Source organism: Paramormyrops kingsleyae, chromosome 17 (genome assembly GCF_048594095.1).
Source record: "Paramormyrops kingsleyae isolate MSU_618 chromosome 17, PKINGS_0.4, whole genome shotgun sequence".
Classification (NCBI taxonomy): Eukaryota; Metazoa; Chordata; class Actinopteri; order Osteoglossiformes; family Mormyridae; genus Paramormyrops; species Paramormyrops kingsleyae.
Window position 1 is genome coordinate 12,506,251 of NC_132813.1, and position 18,978 is coordinate 12,525,228.

Consider the following 18,978-nt stretch of genomic DNA (forward strand, 5'->3'; position numbering starts at 1 on the left):
TCTAAATTTAGTCAAACTAAACATTACCAAAACCTTGAAGTTGGTGTGTGGCCCTGCAGGTTAGGACTGTGCCTGTGATTCAAAGGTCTCTGGATAAATTCCTGTAGCTGGCAGAATGATGCTGTTGTTGGGTCCTTGCCCCAAGATACACCAGAGACTCTGGATGCTGGGTGACCATGTGGTCCATGTCTGTCTGTCTTATAAAGAGAGTGGTGAATAACTACCCCACGGGGATCTCTACCAGAAACTGGAGGCCCTTCAGTGGAGAATGAGCCTTTGCCCTGATGGAGTGAGGAAGGAAGGAATGGACGTTCCCGAGCAGCAAGACATCTAACACATTAGATCAGGGGCTTCCTACCTCTTGATGTCCACGGACCGCTTTATATCGTACAAAAATGTGAAGTACAGTACCGATTTCATTAAGTTTAACTGTTTCCATTTATTTCTGAAACTAACAGTATGTGTGAACATAAGGGGTCATAAAAAATGTAAAATATATCGTCTCTTTTTGGAAATGAACCAATCCAGGTCGGGGAGCCCTATCATAGATAATCAAATTGTGTGAAAATTAGATGCTTTTTTATTCCTCTGCCTAAAAATTGGAGGAATTTGGGAGAAAACTATGAAAATTTAATAGATGGGTTTAAGATTATTGTGGACCAGGCCTGAACATATGCAAGGAGTAGTGCTTCTATCATTTGACTGTTTTGCCATATGTTTGGGCCAGCTGCTCGATAAAAGTGGAGCTACATATCAAGGTGAAAATCACTCCAGAGCAGTCCGTTACTTTAAATGATATTTCATGGAGTAAGGTAAAGTAACGTTTTATTTATAACACCCACATTTCAACTATCTCCACACATAAATAATAAACCTCTCCCCCTAATGACAGACTCCTTGTCTATTTTTTTCTGCAAACTCAGCATTTTATAAATATTAATTTATATTTATTTATTTATAAATAATTTTTGCACTTTCGTAGACATGGGTTATGCGTACAAAGGGTATAATACTGTGTGTGCCCATTATTGTGAAACATAATGTCATATCTGCCACGCTCAATATATCACGAGGCAGCCACACGAAGCCAGTATTATGCAGCATATGGTCATTGTTTACCTTGACAACTTACACTGCATGATGCCACATCCGGAATCCAAATACTGCCACCTCTCCGGCCAAAAGACAGGAGGCTGCCAACCTCAATCAGCACCACGGAGGGCATTCACCTGTCAACGTTTCAGCACCTCTGTTTTGGACCCGCTGTCAAAAGCCACTTCACCCCTTAGCCTCCACGCCTGGGTCCCACAAACGGCTCCAGCTGGCACACATTTCAGAAGTGTCTCTCAGCAGTGACAATGGAGCCTCCCTCAGAAGTACAAGGCAGGTGTTTGGCTACGGCCTTTAGCCTGACTGTAGTGCTGCAATGCTTGTGCTGATGTGAATCAGCACTTGTTGCACTGTTTGTACAGTTACCAATGATCTAAGCCTGGGCTGCATATATAAGGCCTTGGGATGTACAGGAAGCTATAACCCTGGACTCCATTTTGCCTGCACTGTTTTCACCCCACTGAAGAATTGGCAATCAGCTCCAATGAGACCTCACACCAACCTCCACTGAGCAGGAAGTGGCCCACAACAGACCCCCCCCCCCCACCTTCCTGCCCCTTCACCTCGCACTCCCAGGTTACACAAAGCCCTCATGGAATTCATAAAAGTTTGAAACATTGTCTAATGTTGCCGTAGGTTTCTCCCCTATGTCGAATACTTCCAGAATCAACATGCAATGCTATCAACATCGATAATTCTCTCCTCCTTCCAGTGTCTTTTTTTATCAATCTATTGACCTCCTCTTATCTCTTAGTTGTAAGAGTTCGGACATCTCTTTAGTAGAAGAGTGGTTACAATATGGAAAGATATAGTGGGTGACTCACACACGACTGCACCGAGCCAATCTGAAACAACACACTGACCAATGACAATTCCCTGCACTATAGTATCAACTCAGTGAAGAGGTCTGGCTTTCCACCTGGGCCATATGCCTTCACTCTGTTTTTTTCAGTACACCATTGGTCCTTTCCTGTTATAACATAAACCATGTATCCTAAAAAAAACTCCAGGCTTAATGCTGCTTGAAGAATATTTGATGGCACTGCTGCACTTTGATTCGCCATTCGGCTTGATACTATAGATCAACATTGTATATATTATTTTCCATGTTATTTTCTTATTTATTTCTATTTCATTTATCTTCTATATCAATAGTGGGACACAGATTTTCATTGTACAAGTGTCACGTTGGGCCATGAGGGAATGATGATCTACAGAGTGGCTTACAGACAGCTAGGGGATTATTTTTTTACAAACCGAGTATAAAATAAACCAGAAAAAAAGGACCACGAGGGACCAATACAAAGGCAAGTAGGTAAACAAGAACTAATACAGGCTAGAAGTAATGCAAGGAAATACAAGCATGAGACATCAACATGCAATACTATCAACATCTGTGAACACACGAGCACAATGGCTGACAAAGGAACAGGGCAAGGGCAGGGACATAAGTCCACAAGTAATGAGGACTTGTGAGAGAAAAATTGACTAGACAGACATTTTTGTATACAGTTTGGAATATATTTTTATATTAATGGAATGGTACCTGTGTGTGTTAGACAGCTAACACCCAAGGAAAAGCTAAAGAGAATTAAGAGTTAACTTTAGTATTATAAACATGTGCTTGAACTTTATGCTCAGTAGATTGATAGACAGGACAGGCTACAGTTGAGTAGAGGTTGCTTGCAGGTGGCCAGACCCATGAGATGAATTCCGTATAAAGTGCATATGCCTTCGTACTTGTAAGATGCAAACTGCATAAAGTGCTTGCAAGATGCGTGCCCTACCCTAACCAGTTTGATCTGGTTCTAAGGAGGGAGCAAGACTTGTCTGTGTACCCCGAAAAAAGTTATGTTGACCAGAAAGTTCTTGAAGCATTACCAAGGAGATATCATCGAAGTGGTTGCTCCTTGAGCTCAACAAGAAAACGACGTCATACTCTAAAGCACTAAGTGTCATAGATTTCTCCAACTGCCTTCCTGTTGCAGAATAAATCCAGTTCCACCTTGTAGAATCTGTCTAGCCTGCATCAGTGCCACCCCTGCTTCTTTCTGAGCGCTACTGATCAGTAATGAGTGGAGTGGAACATCCATGGACAGGAGCACTATTGGATTTTGGCAATGGACATCTTGGGTTCCATTCTCATTGAGGATTTCCATGATGCCCATCCTGAATGCCTATCTCCTTACCTTTGTGTACAGTCCAGGCTTATTTTCAGCTGGAGGGTGGACATTCTGACACACCATACAGACGTCAGTTTTCCAACACAGAAGCACTAGTGATCACCCTCATTCGAATATTGAATGGAATATTCTAGTTGCACGTTTTTACCTGTGCTGTGATGTTACCAAGAGTACTTACACCCTTATGACTATAAACATGTTGGTAATTTTGGTTCTTGATTACCGTATAAATGACTCTTGCTTGTATTACCTGATTACGAGTCTGTTAATCACTTAAAACCCTGATAATGACTGGCTGACCTATGCCTAGTTTGCATTTTGAACATAAACTCCATCATTGGATGTACTCCCATGGGACTGAAATTTAGATCTGTTTTGTTTAATTATTAACAAATAAGTCACCTCAATAATTAATTTTCCCAAGTTCTAAAAAGAAAATTTGTTGGATGAATTGCATACAAAAACATAAAAATGCAATACACAATGCAGAATATGATGAACAAGAAGCACTAAATATACTTTTACCAGGAAAATAAATCTGAAAATGTAATAATATTATAACATGTAATGTTAAAATACGTAATACAAATTTTGACCATTTTCTCCCCATTGACACTCATTAATTAAAAAACTGTTACAACCTAATTTCTAGCTCAGTTCTAAAGGTTATCTCATAGTCTATACCAACCATGAAACTATGTACTCCAAGGAAAACCAAATGTATTTTATTCTTAGTATGATGTATTGTCATTATATACATACATCTGTGAAGTAACCCTGTGTTCCTGTATTCTATATATCTATAAACAATTTCATTAAAAAAAATAGATATTCAGTCAATAAATGTTTACTGCTTGTACTTATGCATAAATGGCATCAAGCGTTAGTACTATTAAAGATGGTCTTCTCACCTGTATATCAGGGTGTCATCTGCAGAGCTATTGTACTGAACTTGGTACATCTTGATCCCTGGAATGTGGTGCAGCAAAGGCCATTTTATGAGCACAGAGTTGCCTGTTACCTCAGCCACAACAAGCTTGGGTTCTGGAACTTTTGTGCCATTGCCTGATACAGACTTCGTTGATATGAGGATGTCTGATGGACCCGACTCTAACTCCTGTACTCTATTTGTGCTGTTAGCTAGGTGAGGCAGTGGGTTGACCACTAGTTCCACAACGTCTGAAGATTCCCCAGCAGCATTGGATGCTATGCAGGTGAAAGTGCCTGCGTCTTTGAGGGAGGTGATGTTGATATTGAGACTCCCATTGCTGAATATGGTAATCCGTGACGTGTTGGCGATCAAGCGGCCATCAGGAGAGATCCAGTGTATCTGTGGCTCTGGGTCCCCATTTGCTTTACACTTCAGGGAAACTGGTTGGCCTTCCATAGAGAAAGTTTTTGGAGACTTCCTGGTCATTACCGGCGGTTCACATATAAAGTCCTCCTCTGGGATGGTCCAGAAGTACTTAGCAATTAGACCTGGTGGAGATGCACATGTCTCCAGATCATCTTCCCTGGTAAGTCGACGGAGCCACAGCAGCTCACAGTTACAGTGGAGTGGGTTCCCTCCAAAACTAAGAACCAGAGAAGACAGAGGTGAACCTTTGGATTTAGTATAAACTGGAATTCTCAAAAACAAAGGATCTGGGGGAATCTTCTTCAACTTGTTTGAAGTCATATCCAAACGGGCTAGTTTATGCAAACTAGCGAAAATACCCATGGGGACATGCTCTATCAAGTTATGATCCATGTTAAGAGTGTTCACATTACTCAGTCTGCTGATGGTCTCCCATGGTACATTAATTAGGTTATTGTATGATATATCCAAGTCCTCCAATGTCTCCAAGAAGTCATCAAAAGCTAGGTGGGAAATGGTATGCAGCTGATTGTTACTCAAGATTAAATGGCGCAGGTTTGTCAAACCGCGGAATTGGTCATCACCTATAACAATGAGTCGGTTGCTGTCTACGTGGAGTGCCCGCAGTCGACTGAGGTCTGCAAAGGTATAAGGCATAATTTGGCTTATGGTGTTGCGGGACAGAGTCAAATGAGAGAGACTGGTCATGTTGGCAAAGTCTTTCCTTCTTAATATTGTGATGAAATTATCAGTCAACTGCAGCTCCATGGTTTGGTGATCAATGACTGTAGGAACAAAGAGCAGTCCCGTTTTGGCACAAACAATGGCAAAGGAAGGTGCCAGGTTCTGGCACATGCACCGCTTGGGACACAGCTGCCCTCGTACCAACAGACAAAGCATCAGGAGGGAGAAGATAATCTTGTCCATGTTCCTGTTGTCTGTAAGTGTGAGAAAAGGACATACAAGTCACTCAACAATTCAAGCAAAATTCCGAAAGGTGTAAAAAATGCAACATCTGGGCTTCTTTGAGACCTTTAAGATGCATTTTTTGTGCAAAAATCAAATGATAATTTATACACTCAGTGGCAACTCTATTCAGGCCTTGTTAAAGAGAGGTCAGAGGAGGACGTCAGACTCGTTAAAGCAGACAAAGAAGGCCAGAAGTGCAAAAATAACACCTCAGTACAACAGTGGTGGGTAGATTGTGCTCTCTAAAGACGCAATTCCTCTGCTCATGAAGTGGTCCTACAGGCAAAAATACATCCTACCCAATACTAGCTATGTATACGTAACAAAGTGACCACAGAGCGTTGGTCTACATCTCCTCTTTCTAAAAATTCTTAATTTGTCTGAACATTAAAATAATTTATATTTTATTTTTAATGTTTATTTTTAATACAGGATATATAATTCCATAAGGTACCTAATTTAAACTAAAATGAGATACTCAAGTTAAACAAATAAAATCAGCTGTTTAGCTTACTAGGTCTTCCAAGAAAAATAATGAAAGTTTAGCGAATTGGATTTCTAGAGCAACACAGTAATATTTAATGTTGCTCACTGCTCCTGCCTGAAATATCCGGAGGGTGCTAGTGTAATCGCCCCACTCTGTTCTCCAGTTCTCATGTCCCATGGTTCTGGCCACATCGGAAGAAAAAGGCGTTTTCACAGGTTAAATGGAAGTATGACTACCACAATCCCCGAAAAGAGGTCATTCTTTTTTTTTTCAGCAGTAAACTTTTTTCAAACCAAGTAACACTTTCTATAAATGCCTTATCTATAAGAATCTACAGTATGAACAACACATTATAATGCCTTCATAACGCATTATAAACATTACTATAAAAATTAAAAAAGGGCATAACACATTATATATTATTATCCATTATGAATGCTATATGAAGCTCTGATCTATAATGCACTATAGATACCTTCATAATGCAGTACAAAGCATCCTTAATTCTTATTCCAACCATTGTAATGCATTCTGAAGTTACTAATATCTACAGCAGTGCATTATAGATGAGCTTCATTTGACCTTATGCAGTATTATAATCAACACTACAATGCCTTATGGCTGTCAATAGAAGATGCTGTAATGGTTTACTAATTCTTATACAAACCATTGTAATTCATTATGAAGGTATCTATAATGAATTATAGATGACAGCTTCAAGTAAAGTGTTACCAAGTAGAGTGATGTTTGACTTCTCCAGGAATCCATGTATTTATTTAATCAATTTAACATTTGGCATTGAATTCATTCCCCTATTTCAATATTGTGATGGGATGATTGTACAGAAATCTACTTTGTCAGTTATAACTGACAACTAAACTCCTCTGCAGAGAGACAATACATTAAGTGGTGGAAGAAAACAAAATAAAGATTAAATGAAAATTGAAGGTTTTTTGCATGATGTCAGGAATATTTGGCTCTTCATATAATGTTGTCTTACATGCTTAAAAATTGAGCATAATTCTGACAAAGCTCCACGGAATAAAATTTCTGGTTTTGTTATAAAACCTAATAAGAGTGTTTGTTTATCTGTGTTGTGATACTTTCATCCATTCCAAGTCTAACTCATAATCCTTTTCATCTTATTTGGTTTTCATTGCATAACCTAGACACACACTCAACAAACAACCTAATTAGGCAATGAAACAAAAGAAAGTATGTGTAGCTATCTTAGACTCCACTGGCGAATGCAGCAAAGTAAACTGTGCTAAGAAGGTCTCTAATGGATGGTGGACTATACTCCATTTTGTCGTAACTCGACAATATATATCCATGTTAATGGATTGTGATTATTACAGATACGCTAATAGTTGCCATTGTTATCATGTTGTTGTGGATCGGAGACGAAAAAAGCTTTGTGAAAGTCAAATGCATTATCATATCAGACTATTTCCCTTTGTATAAATGTGGATTATTCTAGTATGCTTAAGTTGCCAGGGTATCAGCCTCCACAGCATTAATGGTATGTGTCTCACGAGACAATACTTACATGTATCATTGCCTAGAAACCTAGGTGAAGTATTATGAGCAGCTAATGTATTCACTCAATGTTCAGTGTTTCCAGGTAAATTGTTAGCTCACGTAATAATAACACAGTTTTTTTTGTAATCAATGATCATAAAATATTTCATTGATTTTCAAATGGATAGATATTTAAGCCAATATGTCTTTATGATTAACCTGTTGCTGGATTTTTACCCATTTATTGTCTTCTATACCTTCTGCACCATTCTGTTCATACTGGATTAGGCCTTAGAAGATAGACGGATATATCGGTTACTCTTAAAACAGGATTATCATTTTTAGTAATACATTCTTACACGGCAAATGTACTCTGATAAGTCCCTTTTCTAATGATTTTCTTTAAACTATTCTTTTAAATCATAGTAATAAGAAATTCACTATCAATGCCCAATTCTATCTTTGTTCATTGTATACATAAATTTGTTTTGGAAAAAGATGAGGTAAGCCATCGAGTTTTGCTGTCCGTAAGATCTAACCCCTCTTTAATAAATTAATGCAAGAAGAATGTAATTCTTGCTATAAAACTTGATCTAATCATGATGGCACTGCAGAGGTATCACTTAATTTTTATTCTGCAATATGCAATAAATTTAATCCCCTGCACAAGTATGCCTATCTTTATCTATAACTACATAATAATAAAAGTGATATTCCTACTTGGGTTCCTTTATCTATTTCATGGATCAGTTAAAATTCCAGTTTTGACACCAGCAAATGGCAATCAGCAGCGGGCAGGCCGACGGTAGCCATGGTTTCCTCATGGCTGGCTACAGGGAATGTCAACAGGACGCGGCTGGTGGCCACTCAGTGTCCAAGCGCGGGGGTGGGACTGTCTGCTCAAATACAGCTTAAAGCCTGTGCTGGGGACTAGTTGCAAAGGAGGAAGAGGAGTAGGCAAGTTGTGGATGCTCCCTCTTCTTGCAGACCTAGACAGCCTGGTGGTTGACCTCTCTGAGAGGAGAGCAATCAGCTGTGTACACCTGCTGGGGGGCGGGGCTCCCCCAGATTCAGTGATCACACCCTCTTAGTCACCACAACCTATATGCCTTCACTTAAATGACCAGAACAAATCTCCTGGGGGGGGGGGTTGCCTGCACCCTCATTTCCTGGTGCCCCTTTGCCTGCCACGGTTAAATTTGTTCTGAAATTAAAATTACAGTCTGGTCTAAGACAGATGCATAATATCCTTCATAATAGAGTCTCTATTACTTTCTATGAGTGGTTTACAGTCTTTTGAAATACTGAAGCCCCTTTTATTCTGAATGTGATCTGGTAAAAGGCAGGACTGAGGGGGGATGACAGGCATTCAGAGGCCCCCTTTTCACGTTGACAGTCATCAGATAAAAGCTGTATATTCCCTGGAAAGTTTTGTCCTTTTAAATACAGGCAGTTCACTCATTGGAAGAAATGTTCAAGAAATTCATTGAATTCAGCGAGGAGAAATAATTGGGCAGGAATATTAAATATCTTTAAGCAGCTGAGCAGAGTACTTTTGTCTTGTCACATACAAGGGCTTCTGGTTCAGATAGATTATTTCCTTACAAAAGATGACTGTAAACCATGACGTTCACTGCGACATCGCCATAGCAAATTGAATCCAGTAACATGTAGATGGGCATGATAAAAGGGATTTGAGTACTGTGCTTATAGAAACAGGTGGGGATGGGCTCTAAACAACAAAACTGATGGAGGCAAACAAAGGGAAAACACATAAACACCTTTTTGTGACATGGTGCAGACGAATCAACCTCAGGGTGTTAAGAGCAGGTTACCGGAATCGGTGACGGGACTGGAATACTGGAAGCAAGGAGGGAAGTAAGACAGAAATTGGCACAATACAGGCAGTCCACGGATTAAGAACAATTTACAGACAACTTGTACTTATTAACAGACTGCCAGAAAGCCTATTATATTAAAAATTGGGGTTAAATACCACAGTTTATAATAATCAACACGCACTATTTTGTGACACTCATGAAAACATTGCGCGGCTTTAGCAGTTTGTTAGCTCCAGGTACAGTACAGGATGTATGTGGTTACTATTAATACTGCTGTATTCTTCTTCTTCTTATTATTATTATTTCATACTGTACTATTATTTTTCCTACAAATTCGACTTAAAGACAGACTTAGGGAACGGATCTCGTCTGTAACCTGCAGACTGCCTACATTATAAAACATGTAAGCTAAACCAATAAAATATTCCTGCTCGTTGCCCTCCCCTTCTGTGATGACCAACAGGAATAGGTTCCATTCAGCTGGATGAACACACCGGCCATTTTTCATGTGTAGTTACCCCAGATAGATCATTTCCATCTGAGAGGAACCACAAGCTTCTCACCGTTTTTTCCCCTTGACCTGTTTTAGCAAGCAGGAGGGGCGCATAGTTAGATTAGTAGGTTAGTGGTGGTGAAGGACTTATAGATGTAGATGTTTGTGCTGGTATTAGTGATTGACTAGAATTGCTTAAAAAGAGTATAAAGAATACAAAAGCTGGGAAATTCTAACATTATGTAATCATAATTTCAGAGTAATTATCAAAATAACTCAGTACTATACTGTACTGTACCTCGAGCCGATGAACCACTGAAGGTGCACAATGTTTTCATGGACGTCACAAAATAGTGCAAGTGTTCATTATTATGAACCATTGTATTAACCCACATGTTTAATACAATAGGCTATATGGCAGTCCATTCATAAATATGAGTTGTCTGTAAGTCAGGCATTCTTAACCCATGGACTGCCATTTTGCTCCACCAAAGAAATAACCATGTCTCAAATCTCATTCCCGAATGACTGGAATACAGTGGGGGAGTTAGCGAGCCGATACGGCATAAGCACATACTCACAGTGCCCCCTGGTAGTGGTAAACACGATTTCGCATTAGTCCTCTCAGTCTGAGTGGTTTATAACGGTGCCTAAGGGTGCACAGCACCTTCAAATTAATAATGTGCACCCTCTGGTGGAAGTCAATCTGTCCATGACTGCGGAAAGAGGGCAGCAATGGTACCCCCTCACTAATTTTAGATGCACACTTAGTAAATTTAGTCAATTGTGATGAGATTAAATGTGCTACACTCTCAGAAGAAAAGGGTAAAAATGTGTACCTTTCCTTGTCACTGGGGCTGTACCTTTGTAATTTTACCTTTTAAGGTACAGAAATTGACTCTGGGGAACACCCCAAAGGTGCGAACTACGTTAACGTATCATCAATGTTATAGAACTGTTCCTCAGAGTCCATTTCTGTACCTAAAAAGGAACAATTACCTACAGCTAAGTGTACAATTGGCAGATCCTTGAGGGTACAGCAAAAGTAAGTACCCTGTTTCTAAGAGTGTGTGAAAGTCTAACTTTATAAAGATGTAGCAGTCCAGACATCTCCCAAAGCTTTGTGAATCAGTGGAAGAGGGTAATGGATCTTAATTCTGATCTCATTGAAAGACTGATAATTGATGTAGGAACAAAATCCCCCAACCCTATTCTTTAGACAAACTTGGAAAGTGGAAAAGGATGTTGATGATCGGATAAATTCCAGTGCAAGGGCCTCCTCAATCTATTGATCCATAGTCTTTGATTCTCATGTGTGTAACATGTAGACCCAACCCAGTAGAGAGAGAATCTCATGGGTGATGAGGCAGGAGAGGGAATGCCTTGGTTTTTCTGGGGACATCTTTTAATTGTAAGGCCTCTGGGGAAATCAGGTTGTTTAGTTAGTACTGGAATTCTCAGTGAAAGTGGGTACTGTTAGATGTGGGCAAATGCTTACAGCAATGCTCAGATCCCCATGCCAGTAGCTCCCTGTGTTTCCTGGAGAATACCAATTTGAATTGAGCCTGGGGTTCTGTAGAACCAGGGGGCTCCTTGGAGAGGAGACCTCCCCCCCACCCGCAACAGGTGAAGAGAGTCTGGAAGGATGAGAGTTGATGGAGTTGTAGCTCTGGAGGTACGTTGCCATTTGAAATGAAGGCTAATCAGATCAACATCTCAGCAAATTATTCCTGCTTAAGCATCCTGTTTAGCTTCTGATAATATATGGTGGGGCTGGGCTGGCTCACTTCCTATGGCCAAAATCCAAAATTCCACAGTGTATTTTGATGCTGGTTGATCCCTGCCGTACTGCATAACTGGATTCCTAAATTCCTGGGCCAGCCTTGTGACATTCAAAGACTTCTTTGAAGAAAGCATAGAATCACGTCTTGGATATTAATGAAGTGCATTTATATGTAATAGATCACCCCAGACCTGTTCCCATCAACAATAATATAACAAAACCAATCTTGTCCCAATCGGTTCTCAACATTTCAATGTACATTGAACTCTGCATTAGATAATGTATGCACATATTGCAAATACCACTGTAATTTTCTGTGGTAATGGTAAACAGAGCAGACATCTGTGGGACGGAGTTAGCAGACACAGCACCAGGACTGGACAAAGTGGGAATGCTCACATGCCCTCAGGGAGCAAACAATGCTTGGAAATTCTCATAAATTAATTGGATTAATTCACTTGGTTTCTCCTTGTCACAGGTCAGTCTTGCTTCTAGTTCTGCTGGATCCATGGTGGCGAATTACTCCGTAATGACTGGACAAGTGTGGGAGCCACAAGTTCATTTCAAGAATTGTAGTCCACAAACCAGCAGAGAGCCAAAAACAAGGTAGAGATAATCAAAGGCGGACAAACCCAAACCCTGATCCAAATCCATAGTCCAGAAAGTCACAAAATCGACAGGGAGTACTGGGTCAATAGCCAGATCGAAAAACTATGTGCTTGTATACCAAGCCAATCAATCAAGTTTATGAGCTACAGGTGAGCTTTAGTATTCAAGGGAGGCACAGCAGGAACTGACCGGACTTAGCTGGATGGACATGACACATACAGTATCTAATAAAAACTCAAAAATGGTTGCTGACATTCACGAATCAATGAACTGGTATGAGCAAAGGGGTTCGACTAATCTATAATCTAAGTATTAACTTATCAGGCAGAGGGTGCAAAAAATGTACAATTAGGTGGATGGTTTTGGAAGCACAGAAAAATCTAAAACTACAATTACAGCTATCCTCCTTGCTAAGAGACACTAACACAGAACATAGCTTTCAGCACATGTATCAACAGTGGCTTTGGCGTCAAAAATGTAAAGATCAGACTTACCGTAAAATATGGTGGTGTATCTTTGATATCATGGGACCGTTTTATGTCCACTGGTCCTGCAGGCCTTGTGAAGGTCACCAGCAGCATAAACTAATCAATTACCAAAAAAAAATCTGTTAAAGTTTCCCCCATCTGTCCAATGTCAATTCCGTCATTACTGAACAGGTGACCAAATGGCAGAAAATTATCCTGGTGGCAAATACCAGTTCTGACTTTTGCCCATTTGGCTACGGTTCACTAAAGTGATTTAACAGAGAATTAAACATATGTCTAATCAACTTTTAATTTCAAAGTATAAACCCTCTAAAACCCAACACATGTCAAACTCATTATAAAATGTAAAAAATTTGGAAACCAATAGAATAATCTCACGATTCAACTAATAAAAGGCTTCTGACCATGAAAGGAGAGTATTTCTCTTATGGAAAGTTGTTTATCCACTGGGTAAGAAAGCCTTAGAAGCAGTGTGCGAAATATCCTTCAGTATTCGGAGGGGGGGGGGTCCTCATCTCCCTATTGTTGCACAATACTGATCTTGAGACCGCCTTAAAATTTTACTTTTGAGGCTTTCAGGGGGTCTCATGGGTTAATCGGGGGTGTCGGACCCCCCTGGACCCCCCCGTATTTCACACACTGCTTAGAACTTTACAAACATATATAACTTCATAAACAAGTAAAGAACATTTATAGGGTAACTTGAGGTTTGATAGTTCATTTTTGCAAATCCTCATTATTCAGACTGCCTGGAAAACACATTTATTTGTTTAGTCTTTTATCCAAGTGCAGTGACAGCCAGTCCTGGAGGCCATTGGGGTTAAGGGCCTTGCTTAACGGCCCAATGGTGCAAACCATGAAAATTGAACTGTCGACCATCCGATCACTAGCACAGCATACTAACCTGCTGAGCCACAATCCCCCAGAAAGCCATGGACAAAATAGCATATATGCAGTTTGTCCCATGTTGCCTTATGCAGACCTCACCCCTAGCATGAGGTCATCCTGAAGAGCCAATAAAAGATGCAGCAGTTTTAAAGTGGATGATCCAGCAATCTTCAGGGAAGTCTTTCCTGAAGCTTAAGAGAGCTGACTAGAATGAATATTGCAGACAAGTATCACCCATCTCGAAATGGCTGTTAGGTTCACTCAGATATACCAGTGCTGCAGATTAAACAGGTGGTGACCACGTGTTTTTCGAGAATGAATGAGTACTAGCCTGCAGTATTTGAGGCAGGGTTGTCCCTGTCTAAGTCCAGTCCTCTCAATCCATCACAGAGTCTCCACGATCCAGACATTTGTCTATCAAGCTTCTGAGTCCCATAACTAAGGCAAAATGAGCATTATTTTTTAGTTGACTGAATTTCTTCTCTCTCCATCTGAAATGTTGCACGTTCCCCAGATTTCATGGTCAACAGCAACTTCAGCCTTTATAGCATACAAAGCATCTCCAGTCATTTGCCTCCTCTGATCCCACGAATTTGCCAAGGATCTCCACTCTTGGGTTGTGTCACCAAATACCCATCTTGCTCCTTCCACAGCAGTTCATTTTTCAGGTTTTTATCCATCTGGGGATAAAGACACAAATAAAACAGATGTAACAGATGAGTGTATCTTCAATCCAGGGTACAGAACATCCTGACTAAGATGGTTGTCTTGTGCCGCATCATGATGACTAACAGTAATAGACTAATCTACAAAGATATCCTAGACCCAACCAAAACAAAAACAATCTTCTCTTAGACTCATCCAACTCAGAATCTCCAGTAGGGAGAATATCACTTAATTCTTATTAGCAATGAAATATATGGCCTTTACTGGGTTAGCACTTTTTGCACCTCAACCTTGTACAAACTGTGTACTACAGTTGGTTGGATTTGCTTCCAACATCCATCTCTACCTGATACTGTGAGGAAGCTCCACCATAGTCACCAAATCTGTTCCCACTCCTCTTTACGTTGTTCAAACAGGTCTATTTCTTTTGTGAATATGTGTTTTGGTCACTGCACTTCATAGAAAAGGTGCAGCAGATGCTCTCAATCGGAACAAAACTTTCCTGCACTGCTTGCTAGCTCTCTGTATTCTGGTTGACTCACTCTTCTACCCTGACAGCCATTGTACATGTTCACATATGCGGCCCTTTTTGGCCCATTGTTATTGGTCTAATATTTCATATTTTAATATTTTTTAAGTGTAAGTGGTTGAGTCATTTTAATTTTTGGGGACTACCAACACCAACAAGATAAATATTACTTCCATCATTAGCAAAGGTCTGCAGCAATATTGTTCTTTGTATACATGTCCCACTGTGAAATTCTACTCATCCATCATTGAGATATTCTGACCACCACAATTACTACCTACTCCCCCCCCCCCCGCCATCCCCCACCTCTCTCTCTCTCTGTGACCAGGCTGTAGTAGGTGATCTTCTCCACTGAGAAGATCACTGGCTGTGAGCCACTGGCAATAAATATCTCTTCACTGCCAGGGCGAAGAAGCGAGTTGGCAAGATTACTGCTGATCCCACCCACCCCAACAGGAGGTACACTGCCACTTGGACTACACACTATCGCTGCAGTTTTTTTCTAAGCTCGTCAACAAACTTATCTCATGTAAACACCCCCGACAGACACATACAGACATTCAGGTCTTCTTTACCACAATCACAACATCTATTCATTTCTCTTCTCAGATGTGCATCGCTGTTATTTGTAATTACTGTTTGTGTCACCACTACGTCATGTTACACATCATGTTGCCTTGTACTCCTATTGTTTTACACAATGTTAGTAAGTTATCTCTTGGCAGTTATTCTTGTGGGTTATGGTTTTACATTTGAATTGTTGTGCTACATCGGTATATTATTATCATTTTTTTTTATTCTACGTTGAACCACGACCAATTCCTTTATGTTCTACATACTGATAATAGTTTTTTTTCTGTGTACTTATTTAATTTAAATAATTTTATAATAATCGTGATAAAAATGTATGTAGATTGAAAGTCATTTAATATGATTAGACCAAAAAGTAATATTTTTTTATAATTATTATTCAAGAAAGCAAGTAAATATATAGAGAGGACAAATTAAAATGCGTATTTTGTGTAATAACTGGACATTCAAATGGGTCAAGAAAAGCCTGGAAAACAAAATTGTGTCATTATGTGTCCTGCTACAGCAAACTTAATACAATGGAGCAATTTTGGTTTGCCGTTTTCATCCATGCCTCACATGGTGACATGTTCTCTCAAGACAGGCCATTTTAGAGGATGATAAGGTGCATAGTAGTGAGTCAGATTCTTTCTTCTCTTGCAGTCTTGCTAGAAATTTCCACTCTTTTCTTGTATAGTTACAAAGAGAGCCTATGCCACAATCAACCGTCTTTTTCTACAATGTAGACCACACCAACTGCAATTTTCCCACAAAAAAAATCCAAAAGTGGAAGGTTATACAATATACCGCTGTCATTTCGGATATATTTTTCTATAAGCTTATAGATGATTTGTACACAGGATCCATTCATTAAAGTAATGTCAAAAATTAGGCCTATTTTTTTGTACATATACCAGTTGGCAAACATGCAGTTAACACTTGCACCTTGTCCAGTTTAATTTATTCGTGTTTTTTTGGTGGCTATAATGTTTTTGCTTTTACAGGCAATTCAAGTAATGCAGTTCCACAACATTTAATAATAAATGCCTTCCCGAAACATTTAATAATGAAACAATTATTGGATTACACTGAGAAGTGTGTTTAAGACCTTGAATAAAAATAAATTATGTAAATACAATGAAGATTATATCCTGTTCTCTCTCCATACCATCCAGGTGTTCATTCTCTCTGCACTCATTAGTTGGCCTAATAGGACACTCCTCTATATAATCACCATTATATTCATTCCTAATTTAACAGTGATGCTATGCAGCACTGTACACACTATGATCATGACAGATCTACAATCAGGTCTGAATCTGAGGTTTGAATCCTCCATTGTCTACATCCCTATGATGTGTTCCAGTATGCTACACATTCTGTTCTGTGTTCTGTTGTGCCATTCTTTGGCTAATGTCTGGAGATTAGCAACAGGAGATAGGAGATATGACTGCCGTCATTCGATAACCAGTCACCACTAAATTCACTCTCCTTGCCACCATATCGTAGAACATTTCAAGGCTGTAAGTGTTCCGGCCTCCACAGCAAAGATGCATACACTGTATTTCAGTGTGTGCAAATATAAATCAGAGCTCCTTCTCACATTTATCTTATGGCAGGTTACTGGAACCTTGCTTTTGATGTCTTGTTCTTGATAAGACAATCATGCTGCACACGAAACTCACCAAGCTTGTCTCAGACCGGACCAAGTAATTAAATTGTCTTTTTTGTAATGGAATCATAAACTGTATGTCCCTCTCAATGCATTCAGTCTCCACCAACTCAATTTCCATCAACTTGATTGTGTGGCAATAAGTTTCTATCATATATTGAATCCTATTCTAAATATATTACACTTTAGTACATGTCATGCTGTAAAAAAAAAACCCATATAATTGGAAAAACACATGTTGTTCAGAATGCGAAAAACATCATTTCAAACAAAAATTCGGAGAGGGCACAATCATGATGGATGCAACCCCTGCCTGTTGAAGTACAGAATGCCGCAGCTGATTTGCAAATGCACTTTATGATTAACAACTGCGTTGACTGGCTTATTATGTAAGGACATAGAAAGCACATGATGTTACGTACAGGGGGGGGGGGGGGGGGGTTGGGGGGGTTTGTAAATGCTCATATTTTAGCGACATACTTGAGATTTTGATGCATTTCACACTTTGATGCTTTAATGAAACTCACCTCTGAAATTTATATCAATAATATAAGTTGTCTGCTGCTTTTATGGGGTGTAAATGTTTTTTTCTCTTAGATATGTGGGTCGATTTTGGATTCTGTGGAATCTAAAGATTTTAAAATATGGTACAACATAAAACAGTATATTTTAGAACTAAGATTTTGGAAATCCAGCATCCTAATCCTAATCCTAATCAATCCAAATCACAAACACCTATAGCCTTTAGCCAAAATACATCACATAGCAAATACCACAAAGTATCAATGGCCTGCACTAGAACATAGCTACAGTATTACTGAAGTACATTTGAGCATCACTGTGTGTCTCTAGTTTCTAACAGTATATTGCAAAGTGTAAAAGTTTTATAAACCAGACTACATACGAGTTTCTTAAAAGTCAAGGTCATAACATATCATTACATTATCTAAATGTCAGCTTATTAGAGATGTTTAGCCCTGTACAATTTGTTTCATGTAATCAGGCATCTTACAGTTCCATCTATGTGATATTAATTATGCATTTAAAAAATGTGGCAGATTTTTAATTCTTTTTAAAAATAGTGTTAGCTATCAAACATTAAGATTTCTCAGCAGTTAAAATCATTCTCGTTCCTATATGCAGATTTTTTTGTGCTCAAAACTGATGTTGAAATACTTTGCACGAATTACCACTGCTGAAAGAATACTGTGGGGTATTTAAGATTTCAAAGGATTGTTTTGTTGGAGGGATGATCAAATTTTAAATCTTTGTTCCAAAATGTACATTTAAATCTTCATGGCTAATTTGAGATTACTTCTATTAAATTTGTAGACAGACATTTGGAATTAAAAAATAATTTCTAGCCACACTTCTACATTTTCTTCCTTCACATAATATCCACAAATATACTAACAGTTTTTAGATGAGAGGGAATCAGTTTCTGTTACCAAGGAAATGTCGACAAAAATAATAACGGTTCCACCAATTCGTCGAGGGAAAGATAAGACAGCCTTATCTATGCTATCAGTATAGTGTTATCTAGATCATCTCTTAATATTTAAAAATATTTTTTTATTAGTACAATTATATTAGGCTATGAAATATCCCGAAAATTTCTTTGTATATTTGCTATAACATAGGCCTATAGGCAAAATGCCAGTGTTAATTCCCCCGTATTTTTACGAACGATACTATAAACAAAAGTACAACGTTAATAATTATCAGTTACAAAACAACCACATATATAACATAACTACTTCTTTCCTCAAAGCTGTAGTAGGAATGAAACATCCGCGACAGCAAAGCCCGAGA

General features: G+C 39.1%; 1 protein-coding gene across 3 annotated transcripts in view; it reads right to left on the bottom strand.

The window, feature by feature from the left end:
• LOC111858056 (leucine-rich repeat and fibronectin type III domain-containing protein 1-like protein) overlaps positions 1-18,978 on the bottom strand; it is a 31,741-nt gene that overhangs the window by 10,793 nt on the left and 1,970 nt on the right. For 2 of the 3 annotated variants that reach the window (XM_023839436.2, XM_072701342.1), the window contains exons 2-4: positions 13,746-14,409; positions 12,848-12,937; positions 4,205-5,588 (exon numbers count right to left, since the gene is read on the bottom strand). In XM_023839436.2, the coding sequence (XP_023695204.1) occupies positions 4,205-5,577 (1,373 nt within the window). In that variant the 5' untranslated portion in view covers positions 5,578-5,588; positions 12,848-12,937; positions 13,746-14,409. The remainder of the gene's footprint in view (positions 1-4,204; positions 5,589-12,847; positions 12,938-13,745; positions 14,410-18,978) is intronic. The other variant, XM_023839437.2, reaches the window with a different exon arrangement.